This window comes from Mustela lutreola, chromosome 14 (assembly GCF_030435805.1).
Source record: "Mustela lutreola isolate mMusLut2 chromosome 14, mMusLut2.pri, whole genome shotgun sequence".
Taxonomy (NCBI): domain Eukaryota; kingdom Metazoa; phylum Chordata; class Mammalia; order Carnivora; family Mustelidae; genus Mustela; species Mustela lutreola.
The window spans coordinates 64,105,184-64,132,169 of NC_081303.1; the positions used below are offsets into that span (position 1 = coordinate 64,105,184).

At 39.1% G+C, this 26,986-nt stretch overlaps 1 protein-coding gene across 3 annotated transcripts in view; it reads right to left on the minus strand.

The window, feature by feature from the left end:
• Positions 1 to 20,831, minus strand: part of EPRS1 (glutamyl-prolyl-tRNA synthetase 1) — a 65,586-nt gene extending 44,755 nt beyond the window's left edge. Inside the window, exons 1-10 of one of the 3 annotated variants that reach the window (XM_059144950.1) lie at positions 20,644 to 20,831; positions 16,460 to 16,544; positions 13,943 to 14,042; positions 12,882 to 13,038; positions 11,139 to 11,278; positions 9,683 to 9,777; positions 5,585 to 5,711; positions 4,694 to 4,886; positions 3,077 to 3,248; positions 891 to 1,124 (exon numbers count right to left, since the gene is read on the minus strand). In XM_059144950.1, coding sequence (XP_059000933.1) covers positions 891 to 1,124; positions 3,077 to 3,248; positions 4,694 to 4,886; positions 5,585 to 5,711; positions 9,683 to 9,777; positions 11,139 to 11,278; positions 12,882 to 13,038; positions 13,943 to 14,042; positions 16,460 to 16,544; positions 20,644 to 20,689 — 1,349 coding nt within the window. In that variant the 5' untranslated portion in view covers positions 20,690 to 20,831. Of the gene's footprint in view, positions 1 to 890; positions 1,125 to 3,076; positions 3,249 to 4,693; positions 4,887 to 5,584; positions 5,712 to 9,682; positions 9,778 to 11,138; positions 11,279 to 12,881; positions 13,039 to 13,942; positions 14,043 to 16,459; positions 16,545 to 20,643 lie in introns of those variants that run through there. The other 2 variants (XM_059144952.1, XM_059144953.1) reach the window with 2 other exon arrangements.
• Positions 20,832 to 26,986: the final 6,155 nt, after the last annotated feature.

Consider the following 26,986-nt stretch of genomic DNA (forward strand, 5'->3'; position numbering starts at 1 on the left):
AACAAATATTCAAGCTCCCTATTCTACATACAACCGTGAGAATCAGGTAAGAAATGGTATCATGTCACCCATGTACGAACATACTTTACTAAGTCCCTTGGGTTATAAAAAATATATATACTGGTTATTAACATTCTGCAGAAATTTTATTTTATTTCCAATAAAAACTTTTGCCTGGAGCCCAAGATAAACTTGCCCTTTATCAAATTCAGCTCTAAAACCAGTATAAAATACATATTAACTATTATGCGATGCTAACAGAAACTAATACATACATTCCCGTTAATTCACATAAAGAACAGACTCATCAGCATGGTAACTCATTTGAACAAGTTTCCTTTACACAGATCTAAGGCTACAAGACGACTTGAATTTTTATATTCCTCTTTCTCGCAGAACATGCTACAGAGATTTGTTAACTTGTCCTAGGAGCTGAGTACTCTGGGCCACCAATGGCTCCACAAGGTGGGTCTTCACCACCAAGGCAGAAACCGTTTATGTCTTCGCCTCAACTCAGTATTTTTGGCCTTCCTGGGACCTAGCTGAAAAGCCTCAGAGCCTCAGCACAGTGTGGAAAATGGTAACCAGATATACAAAGGAAAAGAGTCACAACTACTTTTCTACAAAATGCTAAGATCAACAGATTGTGTTGCATTTCCATGCACCAGGGTCCAAATGGGCACTCCGCATTTGCAGCACTAAAATAAAGGGGAGTGGTAGAGGAACTTGATGCACTGAATGAAATAAAGATAAGGACCAGAAACCCTAGAGGCCCACCCACTCTACCTCTTCCCATTCACCCTCCCACCCGCCCCTCAAAACAGTTTTAAAATCACTGACAGACCGTGTTCTCACTCCTTCCCCTAAATTCTAGGTCACAGTGAACGTACCATCCGTCCACCAGTCCTTCGTTGACAAACCACGTGAGTTTTCTTTTCGAGAGCACGGTGTTATTGAGATTCAGTCGACTATATTCCCAAATATATGGCTTTCTTATGCCTAAGGCTTCAATAATCCAATAAAACTGTTCATCTCTGTCGTGGTATTCTGTTGTTCTCAGGGCATGCGTAACGCCTTCAATACTGTCAACTATGGGACAGGCAAAATCGTATGTTGGATAAACACTGGAAAAAAAGGGAAGACATTGAAAAGTAAACGGAAGCATGTTACCCTTTCCATCTTAGACTATTGCACTGTAAGAAGCAAGAGTAATTTGAAACAGAATTCCTTACAAATTAGGAATTTCTTAAAAATCAACAATTTTTATGACCCATAATATTCAAAGTATATCAAAATATTATCAGTCTTTGGGACCAACACATCAGTTAACCCACTCAATGTTCAAACAAAAAAGCAAATTTGCAACTTAACAGACAACTGGGTATTGGCACAGCAAATTCTACAATCCACACTTCATGTATAGCATAGGAGAAAGTAAAAAGCAAAATACTGCTGACCCTTGAACACCACAAATTAGAACTACATGTGTCCACTTATTCATGGATTTTTATAAACACAGTACAGTACTGCAAATGTATTCTTATGATTTTTCTAGTATTTTATTTTCTCTGGTTTATTTTATGAATACAGTATATAATAAATATAACATAAAAATATGTTAATTGACTATGTTATCAGTAAGGCTTCTGTCAATAGGAGGCTACTGGTAGCTAAGTTCTTGGGGAATCAGAAGTCATACACAGATTTTTGACTGCACAGGGGGTCGGCATCTTAACTCCCTACACTGCTCAAGAGTCAACTGTACATAATAATTCAAAGGAATTTTTAGCTTTTCAGTATCTTAATAAATCCCACACTTGAATAAATACCTAAGCTTAATCTCCTGTAATTAAATGAATTTAAGAATAAAGCATTTCCTTCTCTGACAAGTAAAAGAGAAGAAAAGTAGGTTAATTAAAATTCCATTTAAGATGAAATGGCCTTAAAAACAATTCCTGATTAAAATAATGTACACAATGTGAAAGCACTCTGAGTTTTAAGGAATATATTATCACATTATGCCTTCTAATTTTTTGGATACGACTTCATTAAAATGCTACTGCATCATACTTGGCAATTATTTGATACTGAAAATGTGTATCCAAATTCACTTTTCCAAAGGTAGTCAAAGTATTTGCTTAATAAAATAAGGAGAAAGCACCCTGTTAAAAATGACTTATGTAGATACCTGTAACCACATGTGTAAGGTTTTGTCTACATATGGACACCATATCTACACCCACACATTTAAAGAAAGTTACATTAGCTAAAGAAGTTATTAGCATTTACATTCACTAATCTCAGACGTGCAGATTCAGCAATTATATGTAGTAGGCTTCTTCAAATTATTAAAAAAAAATTCTATAGTTACTTTATAAAAGTAAATAAATAGGGAAGGGGAACCCATTTGAAGAAAAAAATCATTAACTGAAAACCCACACAGAAAGCTAATCAAAACTAGAAAAAAGACGCATGATACTTTCTTATATTGTTCCTATTTCTGTAAATTTTCAATTCCATCACTTTTGTGAATCAATTTATGCCCAGCAGAATCCAAGTTTATTAGAGGAAAAAAACTATCTTCATCTAAAGATACACACCAGGGCACCTGGGTGGCTCAGGGGGTTAAGCCTCTGGCTTCGGCTCAGGTCATGATCCCAGGGTCCTGGGATCGAGCCCCAATCAGACTCTCTACTCAGTGGGGAGCCTGCTTCTCTCTCTGCCTGCCTCTCTGCCTACCTGTGATCTCTCTCTCTCAAATAAATGAATAAAATCTTTAAAAAATAAAAAATAAAGATACACACCACAGTAAACCTAGTCAATACAAAAAGCAATTTTGGGGAGAGTATAGGGCTTTTATAGATGGAAATTATCTTAGAAATAACCTAACATAACCTTAATCAATAGGTGAGTAAACCCCCAAGAGATTAGGTTACACACTCTTACCAACAGCAGTTACTAACCTGTGGACGAACAAAGATCCAAGTCTCTTGACTATTCTGAATGTACTCCACATTTACAGAGATCAACAAAAATCATACTAGGCTACCGAGCACAATGAAAGAGATACACTCACTTGTATTTATTTCCAGTTCTTGGATGTGGCTGAATTTTACAGCGATAAAGCGTCGGGTCTCTCATACATCCATTGTTACTACTCATGTCCATTTTTGCTCTCAGACAACAGGACTGGCCAAACTGGCTCCCTTTTTTCATTTCTTCCCACATTTGCAGATTCTTCTCAACAGCTATAAGATGATAACTGTATTAGTTTATCTCATGTATTACTAATATAGTTGAATTCAAATTATTTTAATAGTCTCATAATTTGATACAAATTTCCACATTCTACTTATATAATAAAAGCACACTCCACTAGTTTAAAATATAATAGTTCTAATATTTGGTATTAAGAGTAAATGCATCATTTTTTTTATGAAGTCTCACAAAATGCTTAAAAAATACACTCTATAAATATATTTTTAAAGGCAGTCAAATCAATACATTCCACTGATGTAATACTGATCTAAGAGTATGAACGAAAGAGGCCAGAAGGTTTTTCTTATCTTGCATTTCCTCTTTTCCCATCAGAGCACAACCGGTCAGCCTGACCCCCTCAAATTTAACACTGCCTTTGAAGCAGAAGCATTCTGTCCCTTTACCACCTCATGCCCAGGGGACAGACCAGATTGGCCTGATCCACGGGGCCCACAGGGATCAGTGCTATTGCCCGGGCCCAGGAAAAGAACACAGCTCGGGCTGTGAGCCTGAGCCTGTGGGCTCCCTGAAAGCCCTGTCAGTCATTCCAGTGGAAAGCAGGAGACTCTTAAACTGAAAAACATGAGAGCACACGGAAAACAATGACACAAATTTAATCCCAGAAAAAAGAATTCTATGTCCTAAGTGGCTATGGTTCTATTTATGTGAGAACACTGAAAACCTGTCCCATGTAGGTAGGAAAAAACTATGACACAGTGATTGTCTGTGGAAGCTCCTGAAGGAAATGCACACATCTTACCTGCCCTCAAAAAAATCAAGTGAGGTCTACAAGTAAAGTTGTTAACAATCTCTGAAAATGTAGGGAAACTTAAAAAAGAGAGAGAAAAAAAGAAAGACTTCCGTAACAATCTAAATCCACTAGACACTTCCCAAGATTTAAATACAGTATACTGTGGAAATTACGGCAACATAATTACAGAGTGAAAATAGCCTTATTCAGTAACTCAGGGGACAAGTAATGAGTAAGAAAGGTTATTTCAAGTGATATTTCTGAGGTACAGAGCAGTACACCGAGCTTCAATATTATATTCAGTTATTACATTCACATTTACCCACATGCTAAGATGATTTGGGTACTAATAACATGATCATTTTACAGAAAGACTCAGTATTTAAATTGGGACAACTACAAAAACCTGCGGAAATAACCATTCAAACGGAATGAATAGAATACCAAAGGCAGCACTTAGTAAGCAAGACACAAAGGGCGCGCACACGTGACATGCAGTTGTGATGGCAACAAAGTGAAAACAATTAAAGATGATAAAGAAAGAAAAAGAATTACGATGAATTAACGTGTGAATCATATTCCCAAATGTGTCTCAAACGAGCATCTTTCACAGAAATCTTATTCTACTAGAGAAATAGAACAGAAGCCCATCAATTAAAATACAATACACTAAATGTGCCTTACAGTTTTTTCTGTGCTTGGATTCGATCCTCTGTTCACGTTCTGCTTTCATCTGCTCTGCAGGAGTATCATCTACATACGCCTTCCCTTCCTGAATTAGCTTCTCTGCATATTTCATTATAGTCTCAAAATGATCCGAGGTATAAGTAAATTGATCTGGTTTGATATGCAACATTGCAACATCTTCCAAGATAACCTACAAAAAGAATCCAAAATAACCATCACTTTATCTTTTGCATTTTCTTGTGTATTTTCAATCCTTGATACTGCATTTGGGCAAATGTAATTATACACCATCAGTCAAAAAAAAAACAAAAAACAAAAACCTGAAAATGTCTGTGCAAGTTGTATATTAGGTAAGAAAAGAAAAAAGATATTCATTATATTAGACTCCAAATTTTCAGCTGAGAAAGCTGATCTCATGAAAGAGCTTTCCATTTACTCTGGAAAACTGGTTATTATTGGTCATACTGACAATCATTTGCCCTCTCTTTGAATAAATTGAAATGCTTCTGAATAAAGAGGATAAAAGAGGCTAGGAAACCTTCCCAATTTTCCAATACCTACTTAAGTGTCTGTTTCATTCATACACTTAAAATTATATGACAAAAAGGAAACCTGCCTCTAGTGACCAATTCATTTAAGAAATTAGTACTTAAAGGAAAATACAGCACACTTTGGTAAACTGTACAATTGTGGAAGAAAAAAATAAATTGAAGTTTTTTCGTATGGGAGCTCAATATTGCTTAGCTTAGGTCTCAGACACAGAATATACAGATGAGGGAAAAAAGCAGCTATGAGAACAAACTTATTTTCATACCATGAAGGTATCAGGTCACCCTCTAATTTTCATGAACTTTTCTGACAAAGGGTCATCACTACACCTTTAATTACCTTCTCAAAATCTTCCTTTTCTTTTTCAGGATTTGTGTCATCAAATCTCATGATCAGTTTCCCTTTAAAGTTAACCTGGTAGTGCTGGTTCAGAAGAGCAGCTTTTGCATGCCCAATGTGTAAGTAACTAAAACAAAAACATTTCACAAAGAAACTCATTAACATGTTTTAACTAAATACTTAAACTTAACCTTTTTGAGGAGATGAGAACTAAACAAAAATCCTTCTAGTTGGTACTCCAGTCATATTTTATTTTGTAATAAAAAAGTACTGTGATAGAAAATCTGACCCTCACAGGAAGAAAAAGGCTATAACATTTATAAAATAATCACAAGAAACAATTTCATATGTAAAATCTCACAAAGGGATAAGTTATTTGTTAACATTACAACCTTCAAAAGAAAAAAACAAAATAAAGAACAAAATAAACAAAAAACCAACCTCAAGGAAAATCTTTTTTTTTTCCTTACAGAGGAAACAAGTGGTCATTTAGTTAGAGGAAAACTGCTTCCAAAACAGCTTTCAGTGCTACGTGGCAGTGGATCTTCTTCACTAAGAGCTGATGCTACTGAGAACCGAGTGCCCACCTCATGCAGGCCAGTGAGAGGCACCTCTGAGATCACCACTGCCACAGGAGGATCCCATGAAAGGGCACACGGGGATCAGGAGGCTGCAGGAGAGCCACTTCTCAAGGTGTCAGTTTTCTCAGAAGCCAATAAAGGGGATTTGAATTAAAGGACCTTCCAGGACCAACGCTCTGTGAATCGCAATCTATGAAAACACTACTCTGTTCTACAGGCAACTGGCAATTACAATGAATAAAGTATGTCACAGGCACTGTTGGTAATATTCTATATCAATGTTCTCTTCTATCAGCAATGTGGGTAAAAAGCAGTATCCTGTACCACTACTGTTGAAAATACCCTTTCCCAGGCAGCAAGCATGGCATGAAGCAAGGACATTTGATCATTTCTACTAGTTTCCACTAATGGTAGCCATGGTCCCAACTGCGTTAGTTTCCTGGTTTCATGCCAACACGATCTCAGCTGGTGTCAAGAGGGAAGGGGAAAATACAACTCCTTGCAAGTCTTCACATCAGTTTTTAAATCAATCCCTGTTTTAGAAATTCAGGCAGCATTCTAGATCAATGATTAAGTGTTAAGAATAATTTAGGTTAATGTAGACAAATACAAAGCAATGCATTTAGAGTTATTCAAAACGTTCTGCATAACATAAAAGGCCATCACTGGTATCCCAGATGATATTCTAAAACAGAGAAAGGACATTAGGAAAAAATTAATGAAATCCAAAAAAGGTATGGAGTTTAGGTGATGATAATAATATTGATATTGGTTCACCAGGTGTGATAAAGGTACAAGAGTAATGTTAAGATGGTAAACATTACAGATAACTGGGGGCAGTGTATGTGGGAACATTTTGTACTATCTTTGCTATGCTTCTGAAAATTACAACTACTCTAAAACAAAAGGTTAACCAAAAATAAAATAAAACAAAGGACAGTGAGTTCCAAGAAAGAAACAGAAACACTGTCTGTAGTCTTTGTTGAAAGTGTTATACCTATATCATCCTATACCCATCATTAGGAACGAAAAAACAACAACAACAAACTAATAATCACTAACTATCCACAATATATGCTAGTTAATGTGTTAGGCTTTACATAAAGGAATTAATTTAAGAGAGGTGAGGAAATCAAACCATTATCTTACAGATGATGTTTCTGAATCTGAAATAATGTGTATGGTTCTAACAATTCTAAACGTCAAGAAAGTTAAAAGGACTATAAAATATTCACAAGATAACTAAAATAACCAGCTCAAGAGACATCTAGCTAGATAAAGAAAGTATGATTCACGCTTTTCAGTTAGTACTAATACCGAGTTGGGCTTCTGCCACACATAACAGCATAGGCTGCAGAATTTTAAGTCAAATGGACTCTAGAGCCAGATAGCACAAGTTTGGCAAACTACCAAAATGTTGTAGGAATCAGTTTCTGAAACCATTTGTAAAATGCAGCTATTAAAAGTGCTTTCCTCACAGGGCTATTAGGATTAAAACACTAAATGTACAATGCTTGGTAGTACCTGCATATAACAGGTTCTATATATATTAGCTAAGAATAAGAAAAAGGGCAAAAGTCAAGCCTTCGGGGCACGTGGGTAGCTCAGTTGGTTAAGCATCTGCCTTCACCTCAGGTCACGATCCCAGAGTCCTGGGATCAAGCCCCGACAGGTGAGGGCTCCGAGCTCAGTGGGAAGTCTGCTTCTGCCACTTCCTCTGCCTGCCACTCACCCTGCTTTTGTGCTCTCTGTCAAATAAATTAATAAAATCTTACACAAACAAAAAAGTCATGCCTTCTGGCATTTCACGAAAGACACAGAAAAATAAAATGACTAATAAGAAAAATTACAGGGGGACCCTAGCTGGCGGGCTCAGTTGGTAGACATGCAACTCTTGATCTCAAGGTTGTAATTTAAGGCCCCATGCTGGGTATAGAGATTACTTAAAAATAAAATCTTAAAAAAAAAAAAAAAAGAAAGAAAAGAAAAAGAAAAATTAAGAATTCTTCAGCAGTATAAAGGGGTATGATAAAATTATGACTAGTAAAACAAAAAAGACCAAAAAAACACCTGAATACTGATTTATATTTCAAATCCTCAAGCTGTATTTGGCAAAGAGCATGTCTCTGAAATTGATATAATTTATGGCAGACAAATGTACTTCATATATTAAAAACATGAGGTACTCATTTTTCTAAGAAATGACAGTGACAGAAAATATAAAAAGATTGTCAAAGAACTAATGTCCAAATGCCAGAGCTATAAACAGCCACTGCTCAGAAAGCGGCTATAGGAAACCCCTGAAGTCACTGCCCCTGGGAAACCAGCTGTGATGAAGCACACAGGAGCAGAACACGGGCACCACAAAGGACCCGAGAGGTCTGTGGGAATTAAGGCACATATGCTAAGTCTGATTTATGCGATTCCCCCCATCAGCTACCAAGCGACCATTTAATTAGTCTATGAATTTTCCGAATTCATTATTTCTCTTTCATCTCCTTCTATCTATCCTTTATTTTACCACCTTCATCAACAAACTTAGAAAAGCAGAGAGAAAATGTGGAATTCTACAACAAATTTTCCTGTCAGTGGTGCTTATGAGAAGTCTGTGGAGAACTATTAAGAACAGCTAAAATAAAACAGTTTTTTGCTTACTCTGCTACTTTCTACTGTCTACACATTCCACTTACCACAAATGGGTAAGAATTTACTACAGAATACACAATCTGAAATTAAACAAATTTGGGGGGGGAAAAATCATCTCATTTATCAAATGTGGCACAATTCTTTCCTAATGGCTAAGTTCCTGAGGCTAATGGCTTTAATAAGACACACTTTACATTATCATCACTGGAGGGGCGCTATTACAAAGCTTGTCCAGCGCAAAGAGGCCAACGCATGCGCAAGGTGGACTCCCCACAGCCCTGGACAATGCTGGGCAAGGCCTGGGAAGGCCGCAGGCTGGTGGCCGCCAGCCAAAACAAGTCTTTTCCTCCAAAGAGCTATTCAAATGTTATTTTCTTTTGCTACCACAAATGAAAGGGGCTGGGAAGTCTGCTGACAATAGAAAGAACTGAAAAGGAATAGGCTTTTTTCAGGATGCCTCTTTATTTCAGAAAAAAAGGAACCTAAAAATAATTCTACCATAACTTCTACTGCTAACCAAAAGGACCGCGCCGGGTACAACTACAAATCCTTGTTAAATGGGAGCGGAAGATTCTCAAAATGTAATTAAGACTTAAGGCTTTCTATTTATGGATATTTTTATATTAAAATTCTGTGTGGGACAAAATAACAATACTGTCTGAATAGTAAGCTAAAACTATAAATTTGATACATTAACATTACTTGTCAATAATAAATAGACTATGAAAATGTTTAGAATTTTGATTCCCACAATTAAAATCTTACTTATTTTCTTCTATATTAGTAATCTGGTAGTATCATAAGTACTCAACTATCCTAAAGCTTTTCCACTAAATATATTCCACTGTAATTACAAGTTACATTTCCTTACCCACTAGCCTCTGGAGGAAATCTGACGGTAACCTTTCCCATCTCAGCACCTGGAAGCTCAACAAATTTCCCAACATCTTGTTTTTTCTCAGGTATCTGAAAAGCAGAACAAAAACAACAAATACAGTTACATCATTAAATGTTAAAGAACACATTCATTCAACAAATACTTAACTCAGTGCCCACTATGGACGAGGCATGATTACAAGACATATGAGGACCAGAACGCTGTCCTTGCACTTGAGCACCCAAAATCTTATGAAGGATGTAAATACGCCCAAAATCTTATGAAGGATGGGAACAGATATATACACATGTATTCACAGAGTGCTGCCAGAGCAGTCAGTGGACATTAACCAACAGCTTCTAGGGTCATCAGGAAAAGCTTAAAAGGAGATAAAAACCAAAACTGGACCTTAAAAAATAAGTGGAAATACATTAGATGTAGAATGTGTAAGTGCCTTCATTCTAAGAAAAGGAACAACAGCACATGTAAGACACAAAGACAGGGCACCATCCACGAAAAGGTAAAATATGCACGTGGGACGGGTGACAGGGAAGGTGAAACTGTTGATGAGGTCCAGAATGTGAAGCTCCTCATACACGTGCTTTTCGGTTTTAGACAACAAGGAAATCCCAGGAGTAACAGGACCATTTATTTGTATTTTCTAAAATGATACCATGCACAATGCGGAGACTGAAGTAGAAAAGACAGAGACCTTGGGTGAGATTATGGTATTAAATCAACCAAGAGGTAATGAAGCTCCAATAAAACTGAGTAATAGTGGAGACAGAAAACATATCAACAAATAGGAGAAGAACAGAACTTAGTAACTGATTTCATGGAAAAAATGGTGAAGGACAAGTGACAATTTTTAGCCAAAACCACCGAGCAGACTGTTGTGTCTTAACTCAAGCAGGCAGTAGTTTTCTAATTTTACTGCAGTGGAAAACCTTTAAGTTGAGACTTTACTACACATGCTTAATGTGTGAAACAGATCAAAGTAGAGAGGCTCTGCCAGGGGAAGAGAATCTTTCCTACTGGACTCGGCATCTCATCCTCTTAGAGGACCAACAAAAAGGCTCCGCAGAAGCCCACGACTCAACGGTCAAAAATGAGCAAACAGGGGAGGTGGGAGGAAGGAAAACTCATATAGCCATAAAGAATGAGACTTTAATTACTTGGACTTTGGATTTCCTAAGAGACATATACTGCACGATCATAAGATTTTAGACATGTAATGAAGGCTTCATGGAGTTAAACAGTTAAAGGCAAGACCACACTTAACAAACTCAGCAGATTTTTCCAAGAAGATCCTTTTCCACATATGAAAAGAAAAACTCCAAGTAAGAATAATTTTCTTTTCAGATCTACGGTCTCTGTGAGACCTGAGATCTGAATGCTGAGGTACTAATTTAGTACTGATACTAAGGTATCAGCATTAAAAAATGCTTACCGCTTTAGCTTTGGTCGCTGAAACATTCCACTTGGTACCTACAGACTGGAAGGCCTGCTGGGCTTCGAGAAAGCCAAACCAGCGTTTTAAGTGCACTGGAGCTTTGTTCTGTTTCAACTGTTCCTGCCATGCAGCACTGCCTATTAGCAAAAATAATTTTTTTTTAACATTTTATTTATTTATTTCACAGAGAGGGAGAGGGAAGGGGAGGAAAGAGAGCATAAGCAGGGGGAGCAGCAGGCAGAGGGAGAAGCAGGCTACCTGCTGAGTAGGGAGCCTTACGCGGGGCTCAATCCCACGACCCCAGGATCATGACCTGAGCTGAAGGCAACCGCTTAACTGACTGAGCCACCCAAGTGCCCCTAGCAAAAATTATTTTAAAACCATTCGATAAATCCACAACTTTAAAAGCAAAGTTCTAGTTGTGGTTAATTTAAGTAAATGAGATAGCTTAAAGTTGTGCTTCTAGAGGTGTCCCTGGCTGGCTCATGTCATAGAGCAAGTGACTCTTAATCCCAGGGTCTTGAGTTCATGCCCCATGTTGGGCGTGAAGCCTACTTAAAAAAAAAAAAAAATGTGCTTCTATAATGAAAAATTTACATCTAGGTATGCATTGTAACGTTTTCTAATGTTTTAATACACTTTACAGAATTCACGAAGTTAAAAATATTTTTGCAGTTCAACTCACTGAAGTGCAAATCCTAATCACTAAATCCTGCCCTTGACACCACCACACCCCCATTATAAGGCCAATGTCTTATTTCATAATTAAGGAAATGCTTTAAGTAGATCAACTAGAAAACAAAATAGGAAACTAAGATCAAGAAGTAGCTCATTTCTTCAAATGTAGTATCAAACGTAGGCAGTGAAGGAAAATTTAATTCTGTAATATCACAAAGCTACATCCTCAAGATAGTATCTTCCTTCCATGAGTATTAAGTCAAAAATCGAAAAAGATGAAAATGTCAAAACTATACATGAAAACATCTAATTAGAAAAGGCCTTCATTTTATGTTGGTTATTATGACAATTTGGAGAAAAGTTTTAGCCACAAAAATAGTAAACACAATTTTAAAAACCCCACATGATACAACTTTAAAGAATGATAAAACTTTCTGGCATATTTGCTTTTTTTTTCTCTCTCCAAGAAAATGGAGAGAGAATTTCTTCTCTCCAAGAAAATTCAAGTCCTCTTTATACCTCTCATCAATCCCATAATCTTACCCTATTGCCAACTAGTCAGAGAATCCATGACATCCAAAAGGAACAACTCCAGCTCACCCCCTCCAACACACAAACACCCTCCTACTAAGTAATCAGAGACAATAATGCCTGGAGTAAAGGAATGGCTGAGACAGGAGAGGTGCTGACATAAATGGGATGAGGGCTTCTTCAGCAGGACCAAGGTCAGCCTTCCAAGCAGAAGGGAGCTGGGTTAGTGAGAGACAGAAGACGTCTCGGGACAGCAAAGTATTAGGAATTCCTACGTGTGGATAGGAATGAAACAGCCAAGACAGTCATTCCTTTGCAAGGAAGTCCTAAGTGACTCTCGTTCTACACAAACACACACTCACATGTCTGAGTTTATTCGTATATAAATAAATAAATGTGTGTGTGTGTGTGTGTGTGTGTCTGTGTGTGTGTATTTAGAAAACTATATGTAGAGAGAGACATGGACACTTCTTACCCAGCAAAATATCAAGCAATAAAAATACAGCACTCTTCAGGAAGAATAAATTGTACCTTTTAGGGTGGCCCAAACACATAAATCTGCTAAGCTCAAGGAATTTCCAACTAAATATGTTCTCAGAGACAGGCAATGATTGAGCTCGTTGATTGCAGAAGTAAACAAACTACATGAAGACAATTTTGTAGCACTGAACTCCAACCAGTGATCAATCTGTGGACATAAAAGATCGAAAAGAAATGTACCTTGCCATTTAGACTTAAACAAACAAATGAACTCAGAACCATGCCTATCTTATCTCAAATTACTGGGATTTGCCACTGTGTGGATTTAATTCTGGTTGCCTGAGATCTAAAGTGGCATCTACATAAACAAACTTCATTGTTATATTTCTGTGCTTCCCTCACTCCTGCAGAAGTGCAGAGGAGCACTTCGGAGAAGAAAAAGATTGGAGAACTAGCAGCAGGAATAACCCACTTGATCAAAACCAGTAGGTGATACCTAGCCAAACAGATTCAACCACCTGCAAAATTTAAAAGTAAATACCGAGGAAACTATCCTTTGTATACTGACTTTTATAAAACTGAGGAGAACTGAAGCTGAATACAAACAAAAAGCATCTAAATAGCAGTACTGGAAGTTAATCTACAATTGCTGTGATTAATTAAAGTATCACCATGCTTGCTTCGGCAGCACCTATGATAATTAAAGTATATACCGAGAAAGGAGAAGGGGGTCCAAACTGTGTGTGTGACCCTGGGAAAACCTCTTAACTTTTCTAGGCCTGCTGCCTCATCTGTAAAGTTAAGGGATTTGTATGCTATGATCTATACAGTCACATCCAGCCTGAAATTCTAGGAATCTAGGAAGACGACAGCACTCATGGACCCAACAGGACAGCTGGTATGGGATTAAAAGTTCAAACTTGGGAAATATAAGGGTTTTTTTTTGGTTTCCTAAAAATAAAAACAGGAGGAGAATTCCTTAACTAGGTCCATCACTAAACTCCATTACTACCCTTACATAGAGTAATAGTATATAAGCCAACAATAAAATGAAGTGCTCGAAAGAACAGAGCATAAATCAAAATAAACCCAAAGAAATGTTCATCCCTTACCTCAGTATGTTCCAGCAAGTTCGAGCCATAGAGCCCAGCTGTAGTTGCAACTCGAGCCAAGTAGCGAAGTATGGAATTTACATCCGTGAATACCACATTTCTAGAACATAAGCATGCGATAAAATATTACCACAGCTCTAGCAAATCAGGAGGAGTCATGAGACTTACAAAGGCTTTTATTTACCATGTATTTTTAACTACAGTTTAAAAAAATCTGCCTAATTTATTCCCTACTGTTTCTATCAAACTCCAATTTGTTCTGAATGTTCGGCTAAACCAAACAATTCAGGTCAGAGTAAACTATCTATAATGCTTTGTCCTTCTAACTATTGTCTATCTGTGGTGTAACTACGAAAATATAACTGGGATGGCAAGAAAACAGTGATTTAAATAAATCAAGGCAGAGAAGTCAAGGATACTCAGTCATGAAGAGGCTAGTTTTATATACTTCCAAGTAAGAGGACAGCTCAAACCCCACCAAAATTGTTCTGTAGAAATTATTTTTTTAAGAGACACACAACCAGGGGCGCCTGGGTGGCTCAGTGGTTTGGGCTGCTGCCTTTGGCTCGGGTCATGATCTCAGGGTCCTGGGATCGAGCCCCGCATCGGGCTCCCTGCTCCGCAGGAAGCCTGCTTCCCTCTCTCTCTCTCTGCCTGCCTCTCTGCCTACTTGTGATCTCTGTCTGTCAAATAAATAAATAAAATCTTAAAAAAAAAAAAAAGAAAAGAGACACACAACCATAAGGAAAAAGAAACTAAGGAGAAGAAACAGTCACAATAAAGTTTACGAAGTTAGACAGCAGATGGATTCAACAGGTCTGAAGAAACTGAATTTTAAGTGGGTAGTGGACAAAGCTGAAAACCAACCCAACCTAAATTTTGGAATCCACAAAAGAGTCATGAATCAATGGAAGCAAAAGTGAAATGGGGCTAAAATAAGAAGGGATGATAGAAAGTTTATTTACTAAGTGGTGGGAAACAGACACCATCAAGCCCTGTTCTGCTCAGCTGAACCACTGCTTTTACTCAATCGTGGCCAAAACTGAAGCCTTATTCTCTAAGGGTTTTTTCAAGAAGGATTTCAAGTTTTCACATTGAAAGGAGACCAAGCACCTAGTGGAAGACATTAAAAAAGAGACCCACAGAGGGCACCAGCTCGGCTCAGTCAATATAACATGTGACTCTTGATCTTGTGGTTCAGAGTTCAAGCCCCACATTGGGTGTATAGATCACTTAAAAATAAAATCTTAGGGCGCCTGGGTGGCTCAGTGGGTTAAAGCCTCTGCCTTCGGCTCGGGTTATGATCCCGGGGTCTTGGGATCGAGCCCCGCATCGAGCTCTCTGCTCAGCGGGAAGCCTGCTTCTACCTCTCTCTCTGCCTGCCTCTCTGCCTACTTGTGATCTCTGTCTGTCAAATGAATAAATAAAATCTTAAAAAATAAAATAAAATAAAATCTTAAAAAAAGAAGGGGGGTGGGGTTATGGACATTGGGGAGGGTATGTGCTATGGTGAGTGCTGTGAAGTGTGTAAACCTGGCGATTCACAGACCAGTACCCCTGGGGATAAAAACTTATTATATGTATATAAAAAATTTTTAAAATAAATAAGTTTTAAAAAATGACCCACATCAGAGCATATTACTGTGAAATTTCAGAATACTGAATCAAAAGAAAATATTCCTACAAACCCCTGAAGCCACACAGAAAAGATCAGGAATCAGAGAGGCTTCCAAAGAAAGAGAACAAAACAAACAATTATTCCATGGAAAAGTAAGAGTTTTACACAAAAAAATAATCATAATATGTGGCTTAGCAGTAAATAAAACGTGCTAGGCCATTACAGTGTAAACACAGAATGGAAACCTAACCAACATGATGATACTGGGAGGAAGGAGGAGATGGGAATAGGAGGGTGTGTGCGAGTATCTGTTTTTATGTATCTTGCTCTTTTCCCATACAAATCTCTCTGTCAGTTTATTATGGACCTTTTAAACACATTTCAAATCTGTATCCTGCTTGAAAATACCCTGGAAAATTTCTTTCAGTTTAGTCCATATTTTATTATGTGGTGAAGTATTTTTTAAAAACTCTGAAACCAGATTATATCTATTCCTCAGTTTCATTAAACTAAAATTAAGGATAATAATATCTTCCTTTCCAGTTCTTTTTATTCTTCTCAGTGGGTTCGTGAAAAACAAGTTCAATCTTCCATAAATCCTGAGATGCGAATGATTCACTTTAATCAGGAACATACACTATATGCTCATTCTAGAAAGCTGTGAAAACCGAGAAGTAAAAAGGAAAAAAAACTTTCTATATGTTTCTTTTAGATTATAAGTGGGATCAGATAGCTTGCTGACAAATCTAAGTCTCTGAATATACTTCTTTTAAGAATGAGGAAGAAAAGCACAATTCTTTCTAATCTACCAACAAGCAAATAAAACAAGCACAGAACACTGAATTCTGAATATTTAAAAAATCCCGTTCAGTACTGAAAACAGATACAAAAGTACTTACTCAGACACATGAAGAATATTCTCTTTCCCTTCTTCAACAGAAATGCTGACATTGTCTTTCACATGTTCTACGGCCAGCAAAGCTCCTAAGTGAAATGAGATGAAAAGATGTTTCTTTATTAACAATGTAGTATTTAAAACCTGAATCATAAAGCAGTAAGAATGACTCAACAAACCAATACTGAGTCCTACGAGGAGTAAACTTCTTTCCCAGAAGTCTATAAAAAGAAAGGATCCTCTTCCAGTCTTGGGAAAATAACATATCAGAAACTATTCACTGGCATAGTCCAACTGCTTTTGCATATGTTCAGCTTCCAGTTAAGGGCAGCGAAATACATCCTATTCCTCCCTCAGGAGACAAGAAATGAGAACAGTGCCTTGTATAAAAACTACTGTTAATAGCATCTGAGTAATTACTATGTGGTAGGCACTGTGCTAAAATGCTTTACAGTCATTAAAATTTTTAATCTTTGTAGTGATCTTATAGAGGGAGTCATCTTTATCTTCCTTTTACAGAAGAGGAAACTGAAGCTTGAAAAGATTAAATACTGAACCCCAAGTCCTTAACTAAATATGTGGCACTCAGGAACTGAATGCAAGCCTAAGACGATCCAGAAGTTAAACTCTAAAACACAGTATAATCTGCCTCGCAACACCTATTAAATATCCTAAATTGATTCATTAATCTTTTGTCCTGGAAAAGGACATGAACCACCAGCACCCAGATATTGATTTCTTTTTTTTTTTTTTTTTTTTTAATTTATTTGACAGACAGAGATCACAAGCAGGCAGAGAGGCAGGCAGAGAGAGGAGGAAGCAGGCTTCCTGCTGAGCAGAGAGCCCGATGCGGGGCTCGATCCCAGGACCCTGGGATCATGACCTGAGCTAAAAGCAGAGGCTTTAACCCACTGAGCCACCCAGGCGCCCCCAGATATTGATTTCTAAAATGAAGCTCCACCAGAAACAGGGCTGTGGCAGGGAAGGTACAAGACAGATCTGGAAAACCTTGCACTAGAAAGCAAGAGGTAATCAAACAGATAAACCAAAAGGACACAGAGGCCAGCTTAGAGGGGCTCCCACTGGCTAACAGTAGCAATTTAACCACTAATATAAATGATACAAGTTTTAGTGTATCTGTACAACAAAATCCTACAGGGCAAATAAAAACCATGAAGTGTTGTCACAGGCAGTAAGACAGATGAATCCCAAAGCATTATCCTAGGTACAAAAAGAATATATACGATATGATTCAGTGTACATGAAATTCTAGAAAAAAAAGAACAATAATGACAGAAAGCAGATCAGTGGCTATCAGGGACCAGAGATGGGGAAAGGGAATTGACTGCAAAGGAACATAAGGAAACTTTCTGAAATGAGAGAAATATTCTCTATCATTACTGTGGTGGTTACTGTACATATTTGTCAATCTTAAATTGGTGAAGTTTAGTAAATGCACATTATAGCTTAATAAAACTAATTTTAAAAAATAAAAGTTTTAAATTAAAAGAATAAAAGTAAATAATACACATTATAACCTGAGTAGATTTTGTTATGAAAATTTTTTAAAGGAAAAGAAAAAAGATCCTCTGACAGAAAAATGCCAACTAATACATGTAGAAGGAACAGAACTGGAAGGTGACCTTTTGGCATGTTAATGATCATCAAGTTGGTCAGGAAGCATCAGTGGATGCTGAAACCAGTAAATGAAGGTTTGAGTGGCATGTTTACATGGTCCTAAAGCATCTCCCCACAAAATGCCTGTCAAATGCAAAGAGAAGGGGTGCCTGGCTGGCTCAGTGGCTTAAGCCTCTGCCTTCACCTCAGGTCATGATCCGAGGGTCCTGGGATAGAGTCCCATGTCGGGCTTTCTGTTCAGCAGGGAGCCTGCTTCCCCCCTCTCTCTCTGCCTCCCTCTCTGCCTACTTGTAATCTCTCTCTGTCAAATAAATAATTTTTTTTTTTTAATGCAAAGAGAAAATTTTGCAGTCCATAAAGCTGGCTGGCACCATCTTAAATAATCAAGGTTAGACCATCAGTAATGGAAAAATCAAATTCATGCACCAATTAATGGGCTGTAGTGAAGAAAAACAAATCACTTGTGTGCTACTCTTGCCAAAGATGTATAGCTGAATACAGCCACAAGGAAACCTCAAACAATCTGATGGGGACATTCTTCAAGTAACTGGTCTTTAGTCTTCAGAGAGGTCAAAGCTAAGAGAGCCAAGAGAAGACTGAAAAAACATTCCAGACTGAAAGAAACTGGAGAGACATGACAAGGAGGTGCAGCGCTTGATTCTGGATTTTGATCCCTGTACTGTTAAGAGTGTTGCTGAAACAATTAGTGTTGGAATATGAACAGGGGCTATGCGTTAAATGGAAGAATGGTATGAATGTGTACTTGCTGATTTTGATGGTCCTGTCAGGTCATGTGAAGAGCTTCCTTGCTTGAGAGCTGTAGGTTGGTGTATTCCTGATGCTGAAGCTGTCCAGTGGTTCAGGGGGGAAAAAGTACTCAATTCTATTCTTGTACCTTTTTAAGTTTGAAATTATTTTAACATTAAAAAAAAAAAAAAAAAGCTTCACGTGCTGAATGCATGTCAAACAGGGAAATTCCAGCAATGCAATCTGTTTTTCTAAATGTTTCGTTCAATCTTTAGAGATGTGCTTTAATCAAACAGTGGAAAGAATTAAAAAACAAAAAAAGAGGGGAAAAGCAAACATACATACACTCTATCACTGGTCTACACTTCAAAATGACAATAAATTTCTTGAAGATCCTCTGTTCTTCCAGAACAGTCAGAATGTGGTAACCAAGGAAACAGGGTGATTCGCTAAGTAACATTAGTAAACACCATAGCTATGGAGTATCTCAAATACAACAGGAATTTTACCTACATCTCATTTAATTCTGGCAACCAACCCTATGTAGAAAATACGTTTCCTCCTTTCTTAACCAAAGGAACTGTGGGAGAAGCCAAACATGCAACCTGCCAAGGTTCCACAACTGGTAAATGGCAGCCAGGATTGGACCCAAGTCTCCAGGAACCAAATGTTTCTGCTCTTAACCATGAGACCACACTGTCTAGTACTTTCCAGCCCCAAGAGGAAACCCATTTTTTTTTTTTTAAAGTTTATTGATTTGTGTGAGGTTAGCCCATAATTACTGGAACCAATATGCTAAATCATCAGCATTTTAAAAATACGTAAAATGGCTACTAAGTTGTGGGTTGTATGCCAAAAGACTGGCTGGCTTAGACTGTAGAGCGGGTGACCTCGCTGTTGAGTTCCAGCCCCATGTTTGGTGTAGAAATTACCTAAAAATAAAACCTTTAAAAAAAAAAAAAAGGACTTATGAGTCTATACTACGCATACACATTAATAGGAGATTAATAAACTACTCAAATTCTTTTGTGCAATTTCCCAAAGTAATAAAAAAGGAGAAATTCTAAGCGATCTATCGACAACAACGTCGGCCCCACAGAAAAGGCAAATCTAAATAGAACTTAACACGTACTAGCAAGGGAACAGGTCCGACGTTTACTCTGGCGCTGACCACATCCACAAGGGTGTGCAGGAAAGGAACCCGATCAGTCCGCAGTGTACTCGAGCGTTCTAGCAATTACCCTGCCACCATTAATTAAAAATAAATGCAACCTCGGTGGTAATGCAGCCTCAGCTACTACACTGCCTTGTTCCCTCTGAACCCGACGAAACATAAGGTAGTCAAGGGGATTAAAGATCTTTTCGGAGAAGAGGGAGGAAGGGAGAGGTCAGTGAAGGGGGGTGTGCTGACAGAGGGGGACGCGGAGACGATGGGATCGTAACTTTCCAAACGGCATTTCTACCGGCAGCTCGAGGTCTCCAGGGAAAGCCATTCCCAAAAAAGGGAGAGGGGAGCTGGCTGAGAGTCATCCCTCTTAGAGAAAAGGTCCGAAGCTGAGCGACGTGTCGCCCTGCCTGGGCTCACACCACGCCTCCCTCCACGCCCGAGAAAACTGTCTTCGGGAGCAGATCCGCATGCCAGGAGGGCGCAGAGCTTACTCCGCGCACAGTTTCGAGGAGCCGGCAGGCCTCATCTCCCAGACCGTGACCGCCGCTGCGCAACGCCGGGCGCGGCGACCTTCCCTGCCCCGCACCCTCCCCGGCTGATGCAACCCCCGCAGGTCGGCGGCCTCGGCCCCTTACCCAGCGGAGGATCTCCTGCATTCACGGTCAGACAGAGCGTCGCCATCTCCGCCGGCCTGCGGCTACCTCTCAGCGCGCCTGCCTGGCCGTCAGAACCTCGCCGAACCCCGCCGAAAGCAAGAAGCTGCAACGTGTGCGCGCGCCGGACGCTGCCGCAGCCTTCGCCCCTCCCCTGCGTCGTGGCCGCCGCCGTCTTCGCGCACACCGCGGTGCGTCATCGCCGTGCGCCGTCTCGGCGCGGTCACGGGAGTCCGCGGCTTCCGACCCCGCCCCTCTGCATCTGGGAACGGGAGGGCCTGCGTGGCGACTCGCGCGGAGGGGGGGAGACGCTGCAGCGAACGAGACTTTACGACACTTCGTAAAGCGAGAACAAGTTTCGAGACCGCTCCTACGGTGTGCGAGCCGTGCACGTGAGTCCCGGAACAGAACACGGCCGTGGAGCAGAGTGTTGTTGGTGGCGCTGCGTGTTTGTGTACACGGGAGAATCGTGGAAGCGTGCAGAGCACGCCGACAGCCCCGGTTCCGCTGGGGATGGGGGAGCTTTTCTTATGTTTCGTATTTTTCAAAAGAAGAATGTAATTCCAAGAGTTATTTTCGTACGTGAAAATAGTGCTTATTTATAAAAGACATTACTAAAAGCCGGTGCCCGAATTGGTGTTAGCTTTGCCTGGACTCTGCAAGTGTGCCTTTCACAGGGTCATCGGATTTCTTTTTCCGTGTGTGTGTGCATGTGTGTTCTCTCCAAAGGCTGGTAGTCGAATCGAGGGGCAAAGCATTAATTACAGAACAGCTCAACCTCATCACTCCACTACCACCATCAGATGCCCCACGGGCATTAGGTGGGGTCGCTTGGTGTTGATTAACTGGAAACAAAGGTGGAGGAAGATGTAGAAGGCTTCACTCACCTGATGCCTGCGGTGGGAAGTCTGGAAACCTAGACTCAGATGGACCTCACTCCCTGTCCATAGTTTCTTAGATCTGCTCCGTGCGAACCTCCCAACAGGGTAGTAAGACTTCTTACAGGGTGTCTGGGTACCGTGAGAGTGAAGGTTCCAAAAGACCAAGTTGGAAAGCTTCCACGTTCCTGCCGATCTAGCTTTGGAAATAACACAGCATCACTTTTTCGACACTTGACTGGTGACCAGTGAGTCCCACAGGGCCCACCCAGATACAAAAGAGGGGACTACACAAAGGCTTGAATACCAGGCAGTTTGGTTCACTGGGGTAAATAGTAGATTAAATTGTGTCTCCCGAGAAAAGATACGTCCAAGTCCGATCCCTCAGTCCCTGTAATGTGACTATTGGGAAATAGAGTTTTTGCATATGTAGTGAAGTTAAGGATCTAGAGATTAAATCATCCTAGAAGGAGAGGGGAATTTGACACACAATAATGAAGTCATAGAGACACAAAAGGAAGTACTTAACAACAGGTCAGGTTGAAAGTCAGGATGTCTGCATCATCCATTTCAAAAGTTTTTTACTGAATTAAACCCACTGATACACGTGAACTGAACATCACGGCCCACAGGCTCTAGGGAAAAATGATGCATCCGTTTCTTCAGGACTTGGGTAATGTTAACAAACTTAACCTAGCCAATGTGGAATCTGTTGATTATGTAAACACTGAAGAAAGTAACGAGGGCTAATTCCTAGGTGGAAAGCCAAGCAGGAGGAACAGTAAGGATTACTTCCCAGTCGCGCTCCTAGCAGCTCTGTTGTACTGGTTCCAATGAACACAGTCTATTTCAAAGGGCAGTGGGACCAGGAATTTGATAAAGAACATACTGAAGAAGGAGAATTTGGGCTGAACAAAAATATGAGCAAATCTAAGCAGATGATGAAACAAAGCAAGGTCTTTAGTTTTGCCTTCCTGAAGGATGTACAAGCCAAGATCCTGGAATACTGGAAAAAGGCAAGCATGACTGCGCTGATCTAAGCAGGACTGATCATGCAGATCTACGCAGGATTTTGCTGCTGCCAAGTGAAGTACGTGATCTGCAGAAGCTTAAAGATTAACTCACCGCTAAAACCTTGATAACCTGGGCAACTCGTAGAATATGAGCAAGAGAGATGTAGATTTGTACTTCCCTCTGTTCAAAGTGGAAGAGAGCTCTGATGTCAAGGCCATGCTGGGAGCCATGGGCATAGTGGCTGCCTTCAGTCAATAGGGCATGACCAGGAGCCAGGGGTCTGAAGTATCTAAAATCCTAAAACAAGTCCCTTGTGGAGGTGACTGAGCAGGGCACAGAGTCTGCAGCTGACACTGGCATGGAAACTTCCAACATCATTGCCAATTCATGAAAATTTCCATTGTGATCACCCTTCTGTTCTTCAGTTACATTCAAACCAACGGTACTTTTTTCTTTGGCAAAGCTTCTTCTCCCTAGATGTTATCAGCCAGTCACTACTTTTGGTGAAAGCTCACAGATTTGTTCCAGTAAATTGATTGCTAGAAATAATTTTGTTTTTCCTTTCTAATACCACATATAACCAAGAATTTAATAGTCGAAATAGCATGTCCACCTATTTCTCCACATACATGTAAACCTGCACTGTCTCTAGAAAAAAAAGCCCCTTGGACAAAACATGCAGCTTCAAGATTGGACAAAAGTATATTTCAATACTGCATCTTCTGAAGTCGAAATATTGTTTGTGAACTGTTTTATATTAAACCAAATTACAACTGCTCTTCAAACTTACTAATCCAAACTCCTCCATTTCTTTGAATTCAAGTGATATCTGGGACCTTTATGTAACTATTTTCCTTTATTTTATAAAACATTATCAGTAAACCAATTCAAAAAAGAATACTAGCACATCTTTTATCTGTTTGCGCCACTTTCCTTTTGCCTGAAATTATTAACCCCCCGGATTTTTTTTTTTAAGATTTTATTTATTTATTTGACAGAGAGAGATCACAAGTAGGCAGAGAGGCAGGCAGAGAGAGAGAGAGAGGAGGAAGCAGACTCCCCGCTGAGCAGAGAGCCCGATGCGGGACTCGATTCCAGGACCCTGAGATCATGACCTGAGCCGAAGGCAGCAGCTTAACCCACTGAGCCACCCAGGCGCCCAAACCCCCCGGATTTTTATATGACAGACTTCTTACTCAAATCTCAGACCTGAATATACCTGCATATATCCCTTTTGCTTTAAGCTTTTAATTATTGCTAATCTCGCATTTCTTATCTATAGCCTTTCAGACATAATATTAACAGATTCATATCTTTTAAACATATAAACACAATAGTGAGAAATGGACCTGTTACCTGTTTGGCCTTGTTAAGATGGTCCCATAACCTGTTTAACCTCATATTCTCCATTGATGGTCTATCTCTACTAGTAAATTAGATAAAATGCTCTACTTGAAAACAGTAGTTTTGGATCTTTTGTTACTTTTCCTGTTTTAAATTTCTCCTTCTAAAATCACTTGGCAGAAACCTCCTTATGCTGCTGCCCCTTCAGTTCCTATGTTCTGGCCATTTTATTACGTATCAGTTTTATTTATGATTAGAGACTCATAATTTCATTTAAATGTACAACAATGAAAGAGCCTTTTATTTTTCCTGGTCATAGGATCATAAATGGCCATGAGATTCTTTTTTCTAATTGTATGGAAACACTTCAATAAAGTTAAATGAGGCAATGGTTGGAGGGGGTGGGGAAAGAGATTTATAAAGTGCTATATCATCCCATTAAGATGAGAAAACTTGTATTATCATGCTCAGCATTATTTTATGACTACTAGGAACTCTAAGGTCAAAGTCACATTCCTCCCTGGTTGTGGGACCTTCCACTCATCAACTTATATACCTCATGTAAATCAGATTTGGTCACAGATTCCATGTAGGTACTAAGCAATGTGTTTATGCAATGCTAATACTAAGATAGATTATACGGATAGCTGCCCTCTCCCAAACATACTCCTCTTGGTCAATATGACTTTTAAGATTTCTTCGATGTTATTTTCACAAGGGTCCAACAGAGTTTCCAGAACATCAAAGATGCACAGTCACTAAATATTATGGAGTGACTGAATCATATATGATATATAGGGATATATAGCTGTTAATTTGCTGAGAACTCCTTGGGTTTCTTTTCAAAACTCTTTTCATATTGAGTGTCTTTTACCATATGATGCACCAGGGAATGCACGAAGAATACTGAAATCATTTATTCAACAAACAAGTGGTGCCTGGGTGGCTCAGTCAGTTAAGCATCTGACTCTTGATTTTGGCTCAGGTCATGATCTCAGGGTCATGGGATGGAGCCTTGTGTCAGGCTCTGCACTCGATGGGGAGTCTGCTTGGCATTTTCTTACTCTCTTCTCTCTTCCCCACCTCTAAAATAAATAAATCTTTTTAAAAAATGAATAACCAAATAAACTGTTTTTGAACACCTTCAGTGATGAGGAACTTACTACCACCCAAGACAGCCCCCTCTGTTTCTAAACACCTGTTAATTACTATTAGATACACCTGAATTCTCAGAGGGTCTGCAGAACAGTTCTGGGGTCCTCCACATGACAACTTTTCATACATTGAAGGCTGTCATGATATCTCCCCATCTTTGTTCTCTAGGCCAGACGTCTCCAATCATTTCAGTAATCCTTCAAATGATATTTTAATTGATCCCAGCTGCTCTCTTCCAAACATGCTCCAGTTACTCAATGTGCCTTTTAAAATGTGATCAAAATGGAACAAAATGTTCTGGGTGTGGTGTGATCAGGGCAGAGTGCAGGCAGAAGCACTGTCTCTTTTATCCTGTCCATCACAATGCTATTAATGGATACCACACTAACTCTTTACAGTCACATTAAACTGTTGACTCCTATTAAGATTGTAAACAATTCCAAGATAGCTCATAAATAAAACCATATTTATAAGGTCAATTAATCTACAAGAAAGAAGGCAAGAATATAAAATTCTTGTATATACAAGACTATACAAGCCTTTTTAATGAATGGTGTTGGTAAAACTGGACAGCTGCATGTAAAAGAATGAAATTGGATCCCTTTCTCACACCATATACAAAAATAAACTCAAAATGGATTAAACCTAAATATAAGACCTGAAACCATAAAAATCCTAGTGAGAACATAGACAATAATTTCTCTAACATCAGCCATAGCAACATTTTTCTAGATATGTCTCCTGAGGCAAGGGAAATAAAAGCAAAAACAAACTATTGGGACTACATCAAAATAAAAGCTTTTTCTGCTTAGCAAAAGAAAAAAAATCAACGAAACAAAAGGCAAGTGAATAAATGAAAGTTTGCACAAAGTACAAAAGTAGCTCAGAGGATAGAAAATGATTATCCATGGTGAGCTGGAGAGGGAGGAAAAAATAGCAACGGAAAGCTCCCAATAAGAGATGGCATATCTAGGGGATGGAAAAAGGAGTTTACAGGAAGAACATGAGCTAGAGCCTGGAGTCATGAAGCCGTGCATACTTAGAAAACTGGCCAGTTCGTTACTGTCAGAATGTAAACTATTTTGCAATGAGAGATTACAAGGCTAGAATGATAGGCAGACACTAAATTATAAAGAGTTCTGAGGAGCCAGATTTTATCCCGTGATAGGGAATCAGTGAAGAGTTTTAAGTGACACCGAGAGAGATGATTAGGATTGCATTTTACAAGGACCACTGCAGCGACAATATGGCAGATGGACTGGAGTGTGCAGAAATGGTGGCAGAGAGACCAGTGAAGATGTGATTACAATAGTCTATGTGAGAGAAGATAAAAGATGAAGGCCTAAACCAAGGCAGTGAAAATCAGAACTGACAACAGAGAGCAAGTTCCAGACATAGTGACTGGATGAGATCCTGGGGAGGGATTAGTGGCAGGGAAGCAGGTGTGTCTACGTTTATCACCAGACTTCAGGTTGTATAACTGGCTGGACAGTGATGTCATCATCTAAGAAGGTAAGACAGGAAGGAAAACAGGTCTGGCAAAGTATTTGGCCCCAGACTGGTTTTTTTGAGATGCTTATAATATATCTAGATGAAAATATCCCATAACGTGTGCATATTATAACTCTGAGGCTTAGTTGAAACGTCTTGCTGGAGTTGAGTGGTTGTTGAAATTGTTGAAATAAACCAGGAAGAGGATATGGAGCTGTGCTATGTAATATGATGGGAACTAGCCACATGGGGCTATTTAATTTTTTTCTAACAGGTTCGTTAAAATATAGTTCATATACCATATAATCCACCAATTTAAAGTACGCAATTCAATGATTTTTGAGTATATTCAGAATTGTCCGATCATAAAGATAGTTTTAAACCATCACTCCAAAAAGAAACCCTGTACCTTTTGCTTTAGATATGACTGACATCTTTTCATC